Genomic DNA, 20,049 nt, shown 5'->3' with positions numbered 1-20,049 from the left:
ATAATGGCTCTTGGGAGAGAATAAGGACTGCTACATTGAGTAATTATATTACTGTATACGAAAAGTTAAAATGTGAACATTAAGGAAATATGACATATTTTAGAAAGATGACCATCAGAGGTGGTCAGTGTCGACAAATGAATGAAGTGTTTCGGTTCTGTGATGTGTAGTTTTTCAAAAAGGACATCAAAGAGGGTTTTATAATTTTGCACTGCTCATCATTTACGTAATTTTTTTAGTAAGATGAACAGAAAACTTAAAAATCTTAATTATCCAGCTAAAGAGTTCCATGTCTTCAGGTGTAACGGTGGTAACTGGATATATCAATATTGCTCTAAACATGAAGCACAAGACACATGATGTGTGTACATGATTTGTATACTCTTAATTCCTTTAGAAATGCATTTTGGTCAATCTTTAACATTAAGGAAATACAAAAGTAATGACTTCTTAGAAAAAAGGCACTGCTGAAAGGTAGATTTAGGTGTATCTGAAATACGTTATAGTCAGTTGAGTAACAACACTCCATAATTAGTTAAGAAAATTTTTAACTTTTGATTTTCATGTAACTAGTAGGAAACAATTTTTCTGAGACTTTTGTTTTCTGTCTTCTCTTTAAGCTTCTTTCATTTTACCCTCTCTGTTCTTTGGAGAATAGCCAAAACATTGAATGTTCTATGCTTTTACTCTTACTGAGATTTTATGTCAGGGTAGGAATATTTATTATATTTATATTATATTTACCCTTTTGTGTATTCTGTTCACATTGCATAAGGCACTTGTATTGATCCTTTTCTAAGTAGTGCAAAAATGAGATTTTTTTTTTTTAATTTACTTTATAAAAATCATATAAGTTACAGTATTTGTGACCTACACTTTTTTTTCCCTGTAATAGAGATCAAACCTTTGTACAGCAAAAGCAAAGGCTTTTAGTGATTTGTTATACCAAGATAGTTTTCTTAAACCAAATTTTCTTCAGTAATATTCTTTGGGTTTACTTTCCAATATAGACTGATAAAATGTTTAACAATGCTTCTAACTTTTAAGCTGTTTTGTTTCCTTAATCTTGTATTTCTGGTGATTTTAAGGTTTCTACAATTTGAAATAGTTCTTAACATCATAAAACATTGGTGATATCATTTCTTTATTACCTTCCCAAATATGCCTTTTATTTTTATGTACAAGGGCTCTTGGGAATGATTCTCTCAGAGGCTTAAGCTGTGCTTTGCCTTTCATGAGAACTGAAATTATTTGGTAAGCGCTTGCTTTCTTTTTAGCTTCTAATTTTTCCCTATTTTATTTTGTACATGATATTTGTTTCAAGGTCAAAGGTTCCGTTACAGTTACTATGATGAATCCCAGGGGGAGATTTATAGATCCATTGAACATCTAGATAAAATGGTAAGTCTTTCAGGTGTGGGATTTTAATGCTCTAAGGCTTTTTCTTTAATTTCAGATTAGTAATTCAAGACTTAATATGTTGAAATAATATACTTTTTTCCCTATCTTTAAATGTACAAAATGCAATGTGTCATCATATAAATATTGACTATAAGAATAATCCCTTCTAGTAGGAATTTCCATCATCATAATTTTGTTTGATTAATGAGAATATTTAAGAATAATATATACAGATTTAAAATACTTTTTAGAGAAGTACTTTAGCTTTAGGGACAATAGGATACTAATACCATCATTTACTGTTAAGCAGCAGTAACCATAGCAGATGATGGATACCTTGACTCCTATTTGTTTCATGACTACCTGAAATATTTCTTTTGACTCCTTCTGAACAGCATTGTTGTTTCTTAAAATTTATTAAATAACTTAGTATATTTTTAGTTTTGATAGCAGGCCAAATTACTGTTCTTAAGTGATGATGAAGATTTTATGAATTAGCTACTAAAAATACGTATTCTGTGGGAGGAACTATATGTAAACTTGAAGTAAATAACCTGAAAATTATAAAGGTTTGACTGAAAGTCTTAATTTTTTAAAATTATTGCCGCTTTGCCTCTGGAAATAAAGATATCATAGCCTTATGATAACAGTGTACAGGAATTCCAATGTACACAAAATGTAGCTAACTTAAATCTTGTCTGCCATGCTGAAGAGATTTATACATATACTTTATTTTAAGTTTTAAAATTTCAGGCATGTTTATTTTGTTTTGTTAATTTATTTTTATTATTTTCTTGGACCAGCAGTTTGACCTGACAGAGGCATGTTTATTTTGGAGCTACTTTTTAGAAGCTCTCAAAATGATCTAAAATTTAATGGAATTAATATTTTAAACATAATAAACTCACATCATTGACATATTTCTGTAAAATATCCTGTAAATCAGATTATTTATCTAATTTCATTTTTGTTTTGATTTGCATTTCCCATTGATCTTAAGCATGCATATTAAGACATTTATTTTTTCCTTTTTTTAAGAGACAGGGACTCACTCCATTACCGAGGCTGGAGTGCAGTGGCACATCATAGCTCCCTGCAACCTGGAATTTCTGGGCTTAAGCAATCCTCCTGCCATAGCCTCCTGAGTAGCTGGGACTATAGGCACATGCCACCATACCCAACTAATATTTATTTATTTAGAGACAAGGTCTCACTCTGTGGCCCAGGCAGGCGTGCAGTGGTGTGATTCGGCTCATTGTAGCCTCTACCTCCCAGGCTCAAGCGATTCTCCCACCTCAACCTCCCCAGTAGCTGGGGTGCCTACCAGGTGCCTACCACCAAGCCCGTCTGATTTTTGTATTTTTTGTAAAGACAGGGTTTCACCACGTTGCCCAGGCTGGTCTCAGACTCCTGAGCACAAGTGATCTGCCAGCCTCAGCCTCTCAAAAGTCCTGGGATTACAGGCATGTGACACCGCACCCAGCTTTTTTCTTTTTCTTTTTCTTTTTTTTTGTAGAGACAAATCTTGCTTTATTGCCCAGGCTGGTTTTGAACCCGGGGCTTCAAGTAACCCTCCTGCCTCCCAGAGTGCTGGGATTACAAGTGTGAGCCACCGCACTTGGCATGTATTAAGACTTGAACTTCATGACCTGGAGCCTTTAGGTATCTATTAAAAAGAGCTATAAAAAAAGCGTAAGAAAACAAAATTATTTTTACAGATGCAAATAATTTGTTGTTTTTTTTCTCTTCGTTTGTGGTTTTGCTCCTTTTACAAATTCTTAGTGTATTATCTTGTTTTTGGGCCATTTGGATTTGGATTTTTGTTTTTTTCCCTTTTTTTTTTTTTTTTTTTTTTGAAGACAAGCTCTCACTCTGTCACCTAGGCTGGAGTGTAGTAGCACCATCATGGCTCACTGCTGCCTCAACCTCCCCGGCTCAGGCAGTCAAGCACAGATGTGTACCACCACACCTAGCTAATCTTTCTTTGTAGAGACGAGGTTTCGCCATGTTGCCCAGACTGGTTGGAACTCCTGAGATCAAGTGATCCACCCTCCTTGGCCTCCCAAAGTGCTGAGATTACAGTCATGAGCCACTGCACCTGGCCTGGATTTTTCTTAAAAGGAATTTCAATTTGTTGTTCTAAACACAGAATTTTAAAATATAACTATATTCTTACCTAGCTTAGGAGTATAGTAGATATTGATCCTACTGTCCTTTTTTCTTGAAGTGCTATAGTAATCATAATATTTTTTCTTTTCTTTCTTTCTTTCTTTTTTTTTTGTGAGACAGAGTCTCCCTCTGTCACCCAGGCTGGAGTGCAGTGGCGCAATCACAGCTCACTGCAGCCTCAACCTGCTGGGCTTAAACAATCCTCCCACTTCAGCCACCCAAGTAGCTGGGACTGTAGACATGTACCACCATGCCTGGCTAATTATTTTTAGTTTTAGTTTTAGTTTTTAGTGATGGGGTTTCGCCATGTTGCCTAAGCTGATGATACTTATTTTAATTTTTTAAATAACACAAATAATTTTGGGATTTACTCATAAACAGTATTAAATATAGCAGAACAACTCTAACTTGCTCTCTATGACCATTGACAGATTATTTTAATATTCTAGTTTTCATTTCCTTATCTGGAAGAAGATAGACTTGGACTAGATGGTCTCTAAATTGTCTTTAAATTCTATCAGCTTATAAGTCTTCAGTTTGTTCAAATCAACTCTACCAGTGTGTTAAACCTTATGCATATGTTTTAGTATAAGATTATTTGGTCTAAAGTAGATCAAATATTTTAGTAAGGAATCTGGATTTGAATGTATTAATAGAATATGTCATGTATATTTTATTAAAGCCAAATGTAATGAATGCAAAGTTCGTTACTTAGTGTGTTTATCATATGTAAACTTAGCTTAGTTGCTACTTTAAATCCAATTATTGTCCAATACTTTTACCTTTAGAATTTTATTTGGATTTTAATGTATTGTCTTCTCTTTTGGCTTCTTGATGTTTTCATTTCAGTTGATTAACTCTCCTTTGACTTTTTATTCTGAGGTTTAGTTCTCAGTTGCCTCAGAAAACTTTTTCTGGCTTTGTCCGTATAGCAAATGATTAATGATTGTCAAAGCAAATGGTTAATGGGTATCTGCTGTTTGTCTGGTACTCTGTGCAGTATTGAAGACATAAACAAGAGAAAACATAGTCCATGACTTAATGGAAGTTAGAGTCCAGTGGTTGAACATACTTAGAAACAGCCATTACAATATAGAGAGCTGAGATACATTTAGGAGGTAGAATGAAAAGGACTTTAGGGATTAATTGGGTGTGCCATGTTAAGGGAGTGGTGGGATGTGGGATGATTTCTGGCTTCCATGTGTATATAGATGTACACACTAATACAGGGAATATAAGAGGGACAGATTTAAAGAAAAAGATGAGTTCAGTTTTAGACATGGCTTTTGTGTTGTTTAGAACTGCACTTTTTGATACTGTAGCCACCAATTACATGTATTTATTGAGTATGTGAAGTGTGGTTATACAACTTGAGGTATGCTGTAAGTGTAAAATATACACCGGATTTTGAACATGTAGTATAAAAGGAACAAAAAATCTCAAAAATAATCTATCTTGATTATATTATAAAATGATACTGCCAGATTGTGTTTAATAAAATATCTTAAAATAAGTTTTACCCATTTATTTTTAAAATATGGATACAATAAATTTTAAAATTACATATATGCCCTGCATTATATTTTTATTGGACAGTACTGGTTTAGAACATGAAGGTAGGTCTGGATGGAGATAAACATTTTGAAATTATTGATGTATGAGGAGTGGATGAGAAGAAAGGATGTTAATGCCATTGTTCACAGAGTCAATCTCCAGAGAGAGTATAAGGAGTAGGAACAAAGGGGGAGTTAGATCAGATGGACATACCAGCATTAAGTGGAAGAGGAGATAAAGAAGAGTCAGTAGAATTCTGCTTAGAGAGAACTGAGAACGAGCAATATCACAGAGAGGATGAGCTTTATTTAGCAAAGAGGGAGGAAGAGTATCAAATGCTGCATAGAGGTGAATTAAGAACCTTGCAAGAGCAGTTTCAGTGGAATCAGGTTAGAAGGTAAATTGGAACGAAGAGGCAAAAACCAAATGTGAAAAATTGTTCTCTACTAGTTTTGAGTATGACAGAAAGGAGCAGTGTTTAAATGTTAACTGACTTGGTAGATGAGGAGATCCAGGGAAACACAGTCAAAGGAGGAGTTTTTAAAGATGGGAACTGTGAGATTACTTCAGAATTTCCAGTAACATTAATTCCTAATTTGAGGTCTTAGAGAGATTTGACTTAAGATTATATCACCTGTATGATTCTCATTTTGCCCCAGTTTAACCTTTTTTGTCTTATATTTTATTCATTTAGGAAAGAATCTATAAGGAGGAATGGCTGTATATATGTGAAATATAAATTATTAATGTTATGCATGTAAATTTTCCCCTGTCATTAAAATTACCTTTTTTTTGGTTAAGTAACCATACAGAAAATAATTTTGAAAGATACCTCAGTACTAAAAATTTTCAAAGTAAATAAAGTCTTCCTGGACATGGTCTTTAGCAAGTTTGTACTAAATTTTATGAAAAAGTAATGCTTTTTGCACCAAAAATGTAAGCGTAACTCCTGCCAGAACCACATTTTCAAACACCATACATAATTTCCACTTGGATGTCTTATAAACAGCTCGTACTAAACACATTCCAAATGGAGTTCCTGATTTTCTTCCCACCAAGACCTGTTCTACTCATAGACTTTCTTAATTCAAATGATGGTGGTCCTATCCTTCCACTTTCCTAACTGGTCTTCTTAGACCTACTCTTGTGTTTGTCAGTCTCAGGTAGCTTAAAGTAGGAACCAAAGCAATTATTTTAAAATCTAAATCAGATCATGTTACTCTTCTGCTCCATATCTCCTGTAAAATTGCCCCCTTTCAGTCAGAATAAAAGCCAGTGTCTTTACAATGGGTAGGCAAAAAGGACCAACGTGACTTGCAGCCCCCAAATGTTAAGAGCCCTCCATCTTCTTACTTTTACTCTTCTTTCACTCTACTGTGGACACACTGATCTCCTTACTGTGCCTTGATAATGTCAGGTATGTGCCTAGCTTAGGGCTTTTGCCTGTTTTGCACTTGACTGTCTCACTTACCTCAAGTCTGCTTAGCTCTCACCTTCTCAGTGGGGCCTTCTGACTACTCTATTTAATTTTGCATCCTACATCCTACCGTTGCAGCATTCTCAGTCCACCATACCCTGTTCCACTTTTTCTTCTAAAAAACTAAATACTTAACTACATTTCTGTCAATCAGGATATTTGTTTTGTTCACTGATGTATACAAAGTGCCTAGAATAGTGATTAGAATATAAGTAGGTGGTCAGTACATATTTTTCAAATGAATAAATTAATGGATATAATCTTCCTGTATGTAATTTGAAAACATGACTCTCCTAACTGTAACATGTAAAGGAAATAAAAGGAATTTATAATAAATATGTATTTAAGAATGTAAATGCCCAGGCACAACTAAATTAGAAGATACAATGAAGTATTCAAATGTTTATGAATAGTATTATTAATGTAAAAACAGCTACAGATACACACTTACACAGGTATGTGTTAGTGACTGAAATTACTAAGTGCCATTGCTAGTGACTTGATTTTCCAAAATGGTGAACAATTCTTAGTAAACTTGTAAACAAAACAAGTACAGTCTTCCTTCACTTTGCATGATAGTTTTATTCCTGGGAAACTCATTGTATATTAAAATCAATGCAAAACTTATTTCTGTTTGTATACAAAGTAGAATTAATGTATAGATAATTAAGGCTGTAGATACTCTGTAGTTTTATGGATGGAGAACAGTCTTTGTGTATGAAACTGTCTTGTGTCAGCATCCCTGGAATCCCACTGAGTCCCAATAGCATCTTCAAATTATTGTGACAGCCAAAAAGCGTGCATCATTTTCCATTAGGCTCCTTGGATGAACAGCTGTTCATTGACCTTACCCTGCTGTATTTTTATTCTAGGTATTTATTACTGCATGACTTATTATTCATTCGTTGATTTGTCTTGGGGTTATCTCCCTCATTGGATTATATAAGCTTCATGAGAACAGGGACTTTGTCCATTTTTCCATCCCAGTGCCTGTCAGTGGGCACACAATATATACATTTGTTGAATGAATGATAATGGATGGGGAGGGTGGTGAGAAATGAAGCTTAAAGACTCTAGAACAGCTGTCTTGAAGGATCTTAAATAGGGAAGTGATGCGATACTTAAATGTTAGACCTAATACCATAAAAATCCTAGAGGAAAACCTAGGTAGTACCATTCAGGACATAGGCATGGGCAAAGACTTCATGTCTAAAACACCAAAAGCAACGGCAGCAAAAGCTAAAATTGACAAATGGGATCTCATTAAACTAAAGAGCTTCTGCACAGCAAAAGAAACTACCATCAGAGTGAACAGGCAACCTACAGAATGGGAGAAAATTTTTGCAATCTACTCATCTGACAAAGGGCTAATATCCAGAACCTACAAAGAACTCAAACAAATTTACAAGAAAAAAAACAAACAACCCCATCAAAAAGTGGGAAAAGGATATGAACAGACATTTCTCAAAAGAAGACATTCATACAGCCAACAGACATATGAAAAAATGCTCATCATCACTGGCCATCAGAGAAATGCAAATCAAAACCACAATGAGATACCATCTCACACCAGTTAGAATGGCGATCATTAAAAAGTCAGGAAACAACAGGTGCTGGAGAGGATGTGGAGAAATAGGAACACTTTTACACTGTTGGTGGGATTGTAAACTAGTTCAACCATTATGGAAAACAGTATGGCGATTCCTCAAGGATCTAGAACTAGATGTACCATATGACCCAGCCATCCCATTACTGGGGATATACCCAAAGGATTATAAATTATGCTGCTATAAAGACACATGCACACGTATGTTTATTGCAGCACTATTCACAATAGCAAAGACTTGGAATCAACCCAAATGTCCATCAGTGACAGATTGGATTAAGAAAATGTGGCACATATACACCATGGAATACTATGCAGCCATAAAAAAGGAGGAGTTTGCATCCTTTGTAGGGACATGGATGCAGCTGGAAACCATCATTCTTAGCAAACTATCACAAGAACAGAAAACCAAACACCGCATGTTCTCACTCATAGGTGGGAACTGAACAATGAGATCACTTGGACTCAGGAAGGGGAACATCACACACCGGGGCCTATCATGGGGAGGGGGGAGGGGGGAGGGATTGCATTGGGAGTTATACCTGATGTAAATGACGAGTTGATGGGTGCAGTAGACCAACATGGCACAAGTATACATATGTAACAAACCTGCACATTATGCACATGTACCCTACAACTTAAAGTATAATAATAATAAATAAATTAAAAAAAAAAAAAAAAGAAAAAAAAATAGGGAAGTGATAAAGTTGGTTTTGTATTTGAATAGACCATATGACTGCAGTGTAGCAAATGGGTTGGAAGGAGGCTGGAGGAGATACATGTAGACCAGTTAGGTAGTCCAGATGAGAAACGATGGTAATTTAGACAATGGGTGGAGTGATGGTGGTAGAAGAGAGGGACAGAAATATATATATTCAGTATATTTAGGAGACAAATTGATGATGGGACTTGGAGGTAGATTGAGCTTGTGGGGGTCGAGGAAATGTCAAGGATGACTCCTAAATTTTTGGCTTTGCTGCTGGTTGGATGGTTACATTATTTATTTAGGCCATAAGCACAGGAAGAAAGGACCAAAATTTTTTTTGGTGGGGCAGGAAGATCATAAATTCTGTTAGGGATATGTTATGTTTGCTATTGCCTTTAAGACATCTAAGTAGAGATGTCAATCAGGTCGACATTTGGATTTTCATTTTGCCAGTTATTTTTGAGTACGTATACATCCTGAGGCGTTGGTGGAGATACAGCAATAAACAAACATGGTTCTTACTGTCATAAAACTTCTAATTGGAGGAGATACATGTTAATTTTAAAAGGTAAGGAAATATATTAATTAGTTTCAAGTAGTAATGTGTGCAGAAAATACCTAAAACCGTAAATGATGGTAAATGATTAGAGGCTTTGGATTGAGTGGTCTGGGAAAGACTACCTTGAGGATGAAAATTAAAGTGAGTTCGGAATGATAAGAAAGAGCAAACCAAGTAAAGATCAGAGGGAAGAGCATTTTAGACCGGAGAAGTTGCCAGTGCAAAGATCTTAGGTTTGGAAAGAGGCTGGTGTGTTAGAAGAAAAGGAAAAAGCCAGTGTTGTGGGAGTATGGTGCATAAGAGTAAGAAGAGTGGTGTGTATAAAAGAGGCAGGGAGCTGATAGTGTAGGGTAATAATTGAGGGGAAGAACTTTATATAAATACAATATAAAGGAAGTGAGATGATATAATTTGCATTATTTTTAAGGTCACTCTGGTAGTTGTGTGGCAAATGGATTATACAGGAGGGTCAGAAGTAGCAACAATGGGGCTAGGGGTGGTGGCTCATGTCGGTAATCCCAGCAGTTTGAGAGGCTGAGGCGGGCAGATCAGTTGAGGTCAGAAGTTTGAGACCAGCCTAGCCAACATGACACAACCCCCTTTCTCCTAAAAATACAAAAATTAGCCAGGCATAGTGGTGCATGCCTGTAGTCCCAGCTACTCGGGAGGCTGAGGCAGGAGAATCGCTTAAACCCAGTAGGTGGAGGTGAAGTTAGAGTGAGCTGAGATCACATCACTGCACTCTGGCTCTGGGGACAGAGCCGAGCCTCTGTCTCAAAAAAAAAAAAAAAAAAAAAAAAAAGGAGTAGCAACAATGGGCCATTGGCAGAAGTTCAAGGGAGAGATGATAGTAACTTGGACTGTGGTGATGTTGGTGGAGATAGAATGAAGTGGATGGAGTTCAGATCTTTTCAGAAATAAGAGTCAAAAGGACTTTGCTAATGGGTTGACTGTTTTGGTTTGGAGCTCGGAGAAGGCTTTCAATCCGACTAGAGATGTAAGTTTGGGAGGTCTCAGTAGATCATTAAAGCCAGGACAGAGATGAGATTGCTTACTATAGTAATCATTAACCCTGTCATTGCAACAGAACTCAGTTGTGGAACTTTGTTGAAATTTGCTGAGACCCTGTCTCAAATATTGAAAAATTCTGAATAAATATTGAGTATTTGCTTCATATTAATATGCTTGAATTTAATGTTTGATTTTAACATGTGGACTTGGAGTTTATTTCTGTGGTCCATTTGTTGAGATATTTTTATTTATATTTAGAATTTTTAAATGGCTCATAAGTGTTCTATTTTATTAGCATACTGTTGATTCAAATAACAAGTCAATTTTGGGAGTTAGAATACATGGGTCAAAGTAATAAGAATGGTTAGCTCTAGACGTAAACTTAGGTGTGTTTATATTACATATATATATGTACACTTGCTGTTAGGCAGACTTAAATAATGTATTGTCTTAATTGATTAATCAGATGGTGAATGTACTTTGTCGTATTTCTTTTCTAAGAGATTATTTTATATTATAAATAATTTAATTCGTTTGAGAACCAATATCTTAGTTTTCATATGTGATCTTTTCAGACAAAATGTACTTGGATGGTTCTCTGCATAAGCATTATAAAAATGTTAACGATTTTGAATTGCAGTAATAAGTATACATTTTGAAAGTTTGATAGAGTAAAAAGAAACTAAGAATAAAATTTTAGATTACATCTGTTCAAAATTAGCATGTTAATTAAGTTTTGGTCCTTTTTAACTGGAAACTATTACCAAATATAGTTATTACAAGGCTAGAAAATAAAACCATTTCTAAGTTGCAAAAGAAAAATAGCTATTCTTATTGCAAAATGTTTATATATCTAGCACTTGAATATCTTAGAAATTAATTATGTGAAAAAACACAAAATATAGAATGAACTACCAAATGTAGTTGGGAAAAATTATGTAACTGTAGCATAGGATATCTAAACTCTGAAAGTCTTGCAATTTTTTTGGCTATAGACCAATTTCTTTGGTAATTAGTGCTTTGCGATGTCAATAATTACTGTGACTAAAGCAGAACCTATTTGGAGATATTGATCTTGTAAACTTAACTTACTTGAAATATTAGTCATAGTTATTCATATGAGATGGTCATAGGTTATCATTTTTATTATACTACTCTTTTGGGTGTAGACCAGTGTTTCATTATGGACATTGGCAAATTATGATTCGGCAAGGATAATCTGAAAATGTCATTGTATTCATCTGTTGTAACTTCTTTTTCTTTTAAATTTATCAGTTACTTCACTTAATTTGAACATGAACTACTCTTCTTCCTTCCTACTATTTTAAAAGTGAAAATTGTTCCTTTGTCACCTCATTTGTCACTTCTTTCTCTTGAACCTAAGCCAATAGCTTCTTAGTAAGTTTTATAACATCGCTTGTAAGATAGCCATTTATTAGTACATTACTTAGCAGTGCTATTTTTAAGGTGAGTGTTTTCCATAAAACTTTCACTGTTAACGATTTTATCTTGATGCCTCTTAAAGAAACTAGAGTATTTCCTTTTCCTACCCCACGTCACTAAATGTGTACTTATCTGCAAATATAAACGTATATCCTTTAAACTATAAACCCAAAATTCTAATGATTTGATAATGTGGTGTTAATTATGTGGTTGGAATGATTCTAGTTTTTATTTCATAAGTGCCTCTAAAAGTTTTGCTACTCCTTTGCATTTATTACTTTTGGGAGAGATTTACTTCTGGGTGATAATTGTTAGATTGTCATTTTATTAAATCTAGGCAAACTTTTTTAAAGAGGGAAGATAATTTGTTGTCTTATCAGAGTCCTGAATTTGAGCTTTGTCAGTTAATACTGCCTATTTAGTTTAGGGTTGCCACTTGGAGTTTGACATCACAAACATTCACCGATTACTTGAAGAGTCAACACAATGATAGATTGGTTCACCCCTTAAATTTAGGGAGTTTGCTTTCAATTTGTGGATTTCTTTCTGAAACTTAAATTCGTCAGAAACCTGTATCCTTAATTTGTGGATTTCTTTCTGAAACTTAAATTCCTTAGAAACCTGTATCTTTGATGGATGGGCTTTTGGTGTTTATAATGTCTGCCTTATCTTAGAGCATCTTAGAGCTGAATGAATAGTATAGTGACCCATTTCACTCCTCCACATTAGGTCAAGTTTATGTGAACAATCAAATTATCACTATCCTAGGCCTTAGGAAGCTCTCATTGCCTGGACTTTAGACTCACTGATGATATCTTCTACTATTTTAAGAAATAAAACAGTTAATTCAGCATAATTGGGGAAGGATATTCTTTTTCATCGTCTTGGACTTTTGCCACCAGCATTGAAGTAGCATTTCTGTCTTTTTGGAATTTTCCTAATAGTAATCTCATAGCTGTTAACATAAAAACATAGGTATATCTAAAAGTGTATTCGCCATTATTCTGTATTAGTTAATAATGTTCCATTTCTAAATTTTATCATTATTGCTTTTGTTTGCCTACTTCATGAATTTTTCAATTAGAGGTTCACCTATGAGAAAAGCCTTAGTTTCCCCCTCTGTCTTTCCTTATAAAGAGACACTTGTGTCAGCTAATTAAGTATAATTGAATTAAGTTTTGCACTAGTAGGTTTATAGCACACTTTAAAGATTTAAAATTTTTGCACATTTAATTTCTTAACTCCTATCATATCAATTTTTTATTTTCTCTTGTAATTTAACCAGTATATCTTCATTTTTAACTCTTTACTTACTAGTATCTTTTCTGCATTTAATTTCCTGTTTTTCTGTTAGGTTTTCTTGACCAGTTACTTTGAATTCTTTGTCTTCTGAAATGTGATCATTAGTTTTCTTCTGTTTAAATTCATATCAGTTAAATCTGATGTTTGTTCTGAATGTGCTTTGAGATTTTAATATTAAAATGTACATTAGAATCTTGGTGTCACATTATTTATTAATAAGTGATTTATATTTAAGGTAAGCTGTCCTAGATAGACTTCATTCCGGAGCATTAAAAGTTCACCTACAATATGTATGCAAGTTGTAGCTATGTAAGTGTTCAAAGAATTGTTAGTATGAGTCTTGTTATACTCTAATACATCAGAATAGTCAGTGAGAAAGAGTCTGCGATTAGAAATTTAGAACCAGGACTTTTGCCTGTTTTGGGCCTCTGTTCATTTAGCTCTAGGGAAGTTATATCTTGATCATCCATTATTTATGGAAGAGATTTATAATTCCATCTCTGCATTAGTGCCATCCATTCTTGGGTTAGAAATGTACTGTAATGTTTTTGGCATCAGAATTATGATATTATTTATATTAGGTTTAACTTTGTGTATGTGTGTGTGTATGTGTATGTGTGTTTGTTTGTTTTTTGAGACGGAGTCTTGCTGTGTCGCCCAGGCTGGAGTGCAGTGGCACAATCTCGGGTCCCTGCAACCTCTGCTTCCCAGGTTCAAGCCATTATCCTGTCTCAGCCTCCCAAGTAGCTGGGATTATAGGCGTGTGCCACCATGACTGGCTAATTTTTATATTTTTAGTGGAAATGGGGTTTTACCGTGTTGGCCAGGCTGGTCTCAAACTCCTGAACTCAGGTGACCCACCTGCCTCAGCCTCCCAAAGTGCTGGGATTATAGGCATGAGCCACCTCATGCCTGGCCCATCTTAGGTTTAACTTTTAAGTTTGTATTTCTCTGAGCTTATATACCTAGTGTCAGTGGAGAGTGTTGACCTGGAAGCACTGTGGTTGGCAGGGAACAACCAACTTAGCATTACAAACTGGTTGTGGACCAATCCGAGAGTGGCTAATTGATGTGCAAGCAATTCAAAGTTTATTGCACATGTATATGTCTATGTTTCAGATATATATATATATATATATATATATATATATATATATATATATATGGAATATTGATAATGTTTGTGAAGGAGTTGAATATTCTGAAGAAAAGTTTTTTTATAGAATTAAATTTCGATGCTGCCACTGTAAAATTTCTATGTTACCCACTGATTATCATTTTCCAGATGACTTTTGGTTTTAACGGATGTTTATTTGATTACTTTTGGTGCTTTTACACTGTATCTGTTTTTTTAAAATGTGAAATAAAAACAAAAACACAAAATAACCAGTTAAGTCCCTAAACCACCATTTAGGTTTCTCCCAGAGTATGAATCCAGTTTATTTAATAGAAAGTGTTTTAACTGAGTAAGAAAATAATATAATTGGTGTATGTATAATCAGCTAGAATCAATGATTTATTTCCCCGACTTGGTGAGTTAAAGTTGCTATATATTAATGAGTTGTAAATACATTATTTGAATGTATTTGGAGATTGTAGAATTTAGTATAAACTAATGTTCAAGTCATAGTGGTTGTTTTTACAATAGTCTGACAAATTTTGTTCTGTATTAAGATGTGAAAACAAGGCATTCTAGCTTAAAGAATAAAGAGATAAAAAGCTTTCCTTTATTGTTAATCTTGTTCATAAGAGATCTGTGTTGTAGGCTGGGTGCGGTGACTCATGCCTGTAATCCAAGCACTTTGGGAGGCCGAGGTGGGCAGATCCCTTGAGGTCAGGAGTTCAAGACCAGCCTGGCCAACATGGTGAAACCCGGTCTCTACTAAAAATACAAAAATTAGCTGGGTGTGGCGGTGTGTGCCTGTAAGCCCAGCTACTTGGGAGGCTGAGGCAGGAAAATTGCTTGAACCCAGGAGGCAGAGGTTGCAGTGAGCCGAGATCCCACCACTGCACTCTAGCCTGGGTGATAGAGCAAGACTCCAGCTCAAAAAAAAAAAGATCTGTGTTGCTTAAGCCTGCCTTTATCATGAGCTTTAAATTAATTAAAATATGCTAACTTTTTTCTTAATTTGTGGTTTTTTTTTTTTCACAAACCTAGATTATTTAATGCTGGTGATTTAAAATACCTTACATGGTTGATATTTAAGTATATGTTGTGGAAACAGTTCAATTAGAATTAACTCTTGATTTTTAATGCCAATAACAGGAAGAATATAACGGATATGGAGAAAACAGCCACAAAGTAAATTAAATTTTAGGTTTCATATACAAATTTTCACAGCAGATTTACTTTTGTGTATTCTTTCTATGGAAGAAAGATATTATGAAATGTTTGAGGATTGTCAGCTGAATGACAACTGGTTAAAGTAGTATAGAAACATACCTGGGGTTTGGAGAAAATAAACTGGGGATTAAAAGTTTTCTGTTAGTAGAGAGTTGACTATAATGGTAATAGCTTTGATGAATGAGTTTGATGTTTCACAAGGTTTATTTAATCTATTTTCTTTGTGTCTCCCTAATTGAAGAATTATGTTTAAGTAACAGTTTTTAAAATATAATTAGGAAATAATAAATATTGTCCTTTTTCTTTTATTTTTTTCTTCCTCTTTTTTTTTTTTTTTTAGGGTATGAGTATTATAGAACAATTAGACCCTGTATCTTTTAGCAATTACTTGAAGAAATACCATAATACTATATGTGGAAGACATCCCATTGGGGTGTTATTAAATGTAAGTATCCTTAGGAAGCCTTGACTTTTAACATTTGGTCATATAATACTCCAAAATATCTCATTATCGTTGTGATACAGTGGCATCATTGGTTTTATGTGCCTATGGTCAAGTTTCTTTTTAGTATCTTTAATATAATTTGGAGTTCCATTGCTTTTGGTTACTTGAATAAAGTTATTTATCATTGGAATACAGTTCCATACTTTCTGTTAAATACAGAAAGTTATTTAGAATAGAGACCCACATTTTCTCTTGACTCTTAGTTCCAATATGCTCTTTATAAATACAAACCAACATGAGATATATGGTCTTACTACTTTTTTGGTTTTATTTAGTGGTCTAGACTCTATAAAAATAAAAAATAAAAATGGAAGATTTTTATATAAAAAATAAATGGAAGATTCTGCTCTTAAACTTAAGATGTTCATAATGTGATAAAGCAAGACAGATGATGTGTGTTTTTCTCATTAAAACAAAAATAACGCTTACTTCAGTTAAGGAATGATAAGAGTCAGAAGTTTTGGTTAGCTGGATTTTAGAAAGAAAAATAGCATTTTTTTCTTCTAATTAGGAAAACTATTAATTTTCATTCAAGAAGAATGAAAATATGACATTCATTAAGAAAGAAGAAAGTGTATACTCAGGATTGGGAGGAGAAAGTAACAATGGGCTCATTTGGAGAGGCAGGGAAATAATGGAGAAGATAATATAGTCCAGAATAGACTAAGGTAGGACCTTAAATCCAATATTATTTTAATGTGATTTGAAAGGTAATATATAGTGAGTTTTTAGGAAGGGTTTTTCTTCTTTTTTTTTTTTTTTTTTTTTTTGAGACGGAGTCTCGCTCTGTCGCCCAGGCTGGAGTGCAGTGGCCGGATCTCAGCTCACTGCAAGCTCCGCCTCCCAGGTCTACGCCATTCTCCTGCCTCAGCCTCCCGAGTAGCTGGGACTACAGGCGCCCGCCACCTCGCCCGGCTAGTTTTTTGTATTTTTTTAGTAGAGACGGGGTTTCACCGTGTTAGCCAGGCTAGTCTCGATCTCCTGACCTCATGATCCGCCCGTCTCGGCCTCCCAAAGTGCTGGGATTACAGGCTGGAAGGGTTTTTCTTCTAAACTGTATTGATTGATTCAAAGAAAAGCTTTTCAACTTAAACTAATTTTTGAAATTGAAGCTAGAATAAACTGTACTAATTTCCTAAAATCTTAATTGAATCAAATAAAATTTTTATTATAAAGTAAATGCTGAACCAATCTACAATTAAAGTAAAAATCCTAGCATATACCTTTTAGATCTGGATTTTAATTTATATACATTTCAAATTTAGTCAAAGTCAGATAAAGACTCTGATGTCTTAAGACAGAAGTGGCCAGGGATTTGGTTTATACAGTGAAGAGAATATATTTAAAAAGTTAAAAAGGGTTTAAAAAATGGCCTTATTACAGGGAGAGAGAGGGTAAATGATGACTGATGCTTAATTATCAAGAAACAAGATTAGAAGTTATTTGAGAGAATGATAAGGAATTCTTTTTTTTTTTTTCTATTTTAATATGATACAACAAGAGAAATTCAAGTAACAAAAGAGCAAAAGAGATATCTAGGCTTCAGCTGTGAAGTGGACAAAGTCAAACCACAAACACATTGAGTGCCCACTTTTTTATGTGATGTGTGTCCTAACTAAATTTTTCTTTTTTCTAGGCTATCACAGAGCTCCAGAAGAATGGAATGAATATGAGCTTTTCCTTTTTGAATTATGCCCAGTCAAGCCAGTGTAGAAACTGGCAAGACAGTTCAGTGAGTTATGCAGCTGGAGCACTCACAGTCCACTGAAGCTCTGAATCCTCAGGGATGCCACCTGCACATTCTCATACTCTGTCCGGGGTCCCAGCCTAGCCTTTACCAAGATACTGGTCCTGGTTTGGGGGGATTCTGAAACCTCAAACTAATAGAACTTTCTTCTCTTTTTTTCTAGTAGGTGTAGTCCTTCCTTAATTTCAACTCATTAAAAAATGCTTTATAGTTTAGGGCAGTGGAAGGAAGGCTGGCATCAAAATATTTTCATCAAAAAAGATGACAATGTAAAGGCTCAGTTGTGGCAGACAGTTTTTTGAAAGTAACTTGTAAAGCATTTACCATATCCTAAATTTGCACTCTTTGCAGACTTGTGCACATATATTCCGCTTTCAGAATAGTTTTGCAAATTGTACACAAACAAACAAAAAGGTGGAAGCTTTTTAATAAAGAAATTGCATTTATAAATGATCTGTATTAGAATATAATAAATCTCCAGTTATAGTCAATTACTACCCATGTTGTACAACAGATACCTTCTATTTTAGTTGCTAATAAAGGGCTACACAACTCAAAATAGTCTGATTTAAACTTATTGCTCTGTGGTATATATGAAAATTGTTTTTTATTAATTCCATCTCAGAATTTTTGTTAAAAATGGTAAACCTCAGCTCTTATGTAAAAATATATTAGGATGTATTTTATATTTTATATATTTATATGATTTTTTAAAAATCAGAAATTAGAATCATATAATCTTAAAGTTAACTTTTTAAATTACATGCAGTTTGCCTTTTTGTCTGTGACATCCCTTTGTGTCATTACTATATTGTAACAGAATATATATTCAAGATTGGTAAAAGGACGTAGATGCAATCCTTGACTTCAAAGATCATGTTTGATAGTCTGCAAATGAGGAAACATTGAAGTGTGTTCTTAGTGTTTTTCAAATCATTGCAGACTATACACTGCTGTGCTTTTTTAATACTTTAAGCAGTTTGACTCTTTTACTTGAATTTTTAGCAAGAGATCATTAACGTCATCAACAACAACAGGCCACTGGATTTTCTTATGGTTACACAATTTTTTTGTCAAGATTTTTGGTGCGGCTCTTCCAACTAAAATAATGGTATGGTGTTGTATTACTTTCTTTCTTTAGCATAGACCAATTCTAGTCACTTTGGCCAAAAAAAAAAGGTATAATTCACTTAATAATTCAGTCACCATGTATGTACTGCATTATTCCTATTTTAACCTAACACTGAGTGTCTACATTATATTAGAGAAAGTGTTTATATCTCCAGTGTTATGCCAGAGTAGCACAATTTTTAGATGCCTTGCACCAATTTTATTTAAAGATTTACGTTTCTTATTTATTAAATATCAACTTTCTATGCTCGAATGAAATAAAATAATGTTACCTTTTAGATTCAAAGTTGCCCACCTATGTATGTGTGGAAAGTATACTCTTACACATTAGTGGTTTATTTTCCATAATTTAGATATACTTTTGAGTACGATTAATATTTATTGTTTAATATGAACTATAAAAATTTTAAAATTGACAACAGTGAATTTTTAAAATAATGTTTTCTGAGTATAAGACTAATACATGATTATTATAAAAAATTTGAAAAATACTGAAAAGTTATAAAGAAGAGAAAAAATTATCTGCAATCTCACCACCTAGAGATAACCCTGTTAATATTTTTCTGTATTTCCTTTCAGTCTTTGTCTATGCTATTTCTGTGTATGAGTGTGTGTACATGTTTGTGTGTGTGTGTAATAACAAACTTGAGATTATACTGATCATATAGTTATGTACCCTGTTTTTTATAACCTAACTTCATGAATATTTACTCATGTCTTTGAAAATGTGACTTTTAAAAATGGCTGCCTGATATTCTATTGTATGAATATGCCACAATTTACTTCTCTCTTTGGATATTAGGTTGTTCTAATCTTTCACCATTATAAATAATAGTGAGATAGACATCCTTGTTTTTAAAATTTGGTCTCTATATTAGGCTCTTTCTTTATGATATACTCATGTAAATGGAGTAAGTGGTTTAGACAGTGAGAACTTTTTAGGCCCTTCAAAATATTTCCAAATTACCCTTTAGAAAGATTGTGCTAAATTAACAATATATGAGTACCCATCATTCTGCCCCTTCAGTATCATTATTTTTTGTTGATCTTTGACAATTGGTTAGCATAACAACATAATCGGTTGTTTCTTTGAT

General features: G+C 34.0%; 1 protein-coding gene across 4 annotated transcripts in view; it reads left to right on the top strand.

Annotated features, from left to right (window-relative positions):
- Positions 1 to 18,383, top strand: part of MEMO1 (mediator of cell motility 1) — a 145,344-nt gene extending 126,961 nt beyond the window's left edge. For 3 of the 4 annotated variants that reach the window (XM_025354548.1, XM_025354545.1, XM_025354547.1), the window contains 3 exons: positions 1,325 to 1,401; positions 15,913 to 16,017; positions 17,714 to 18,383. In XM_025354548.1, the coding sequence (XP_025210333.1) occupies positions 1,325 to 1,401; positions 15,913 to 16,017; positions 17,714 to 17,845 (314 nt within the window). In that variant the 3' untranslated portion in view covers positions 17,846 to 18,383. The remainder of the gene's footprint in view (positions 1 to 1,324; positions 1,402 to 15,912; positions 16,018 to 17,713) is intronic. The other variant, XM_025354546.1, reaches the window with a different exon arrangement.
- The last annotated feature ends 1,666 nt before the right edge of the window (positions 18,384 to 20,049 follow it).

Source organism: Theropithecus gelada, chromosome 13 (assembly GCF_003255815.1).
Source record: "Theropithecus gelada isolate Dixy chromosome 13, Tgel_1.0, whole genome shotgun sequence".
Taxonomy (NCBI): domain Eukaryota; kingdom Metazoa; phylum Chordata; class Mammalia; order Primates; family Cercopithecidae; genus Theropithecus; species Theropithecus gelada.
Note: the sequence above shows the minus strand (reverse complement) of the source record. Positions and strands in the feature narration are given on the sequence as shown.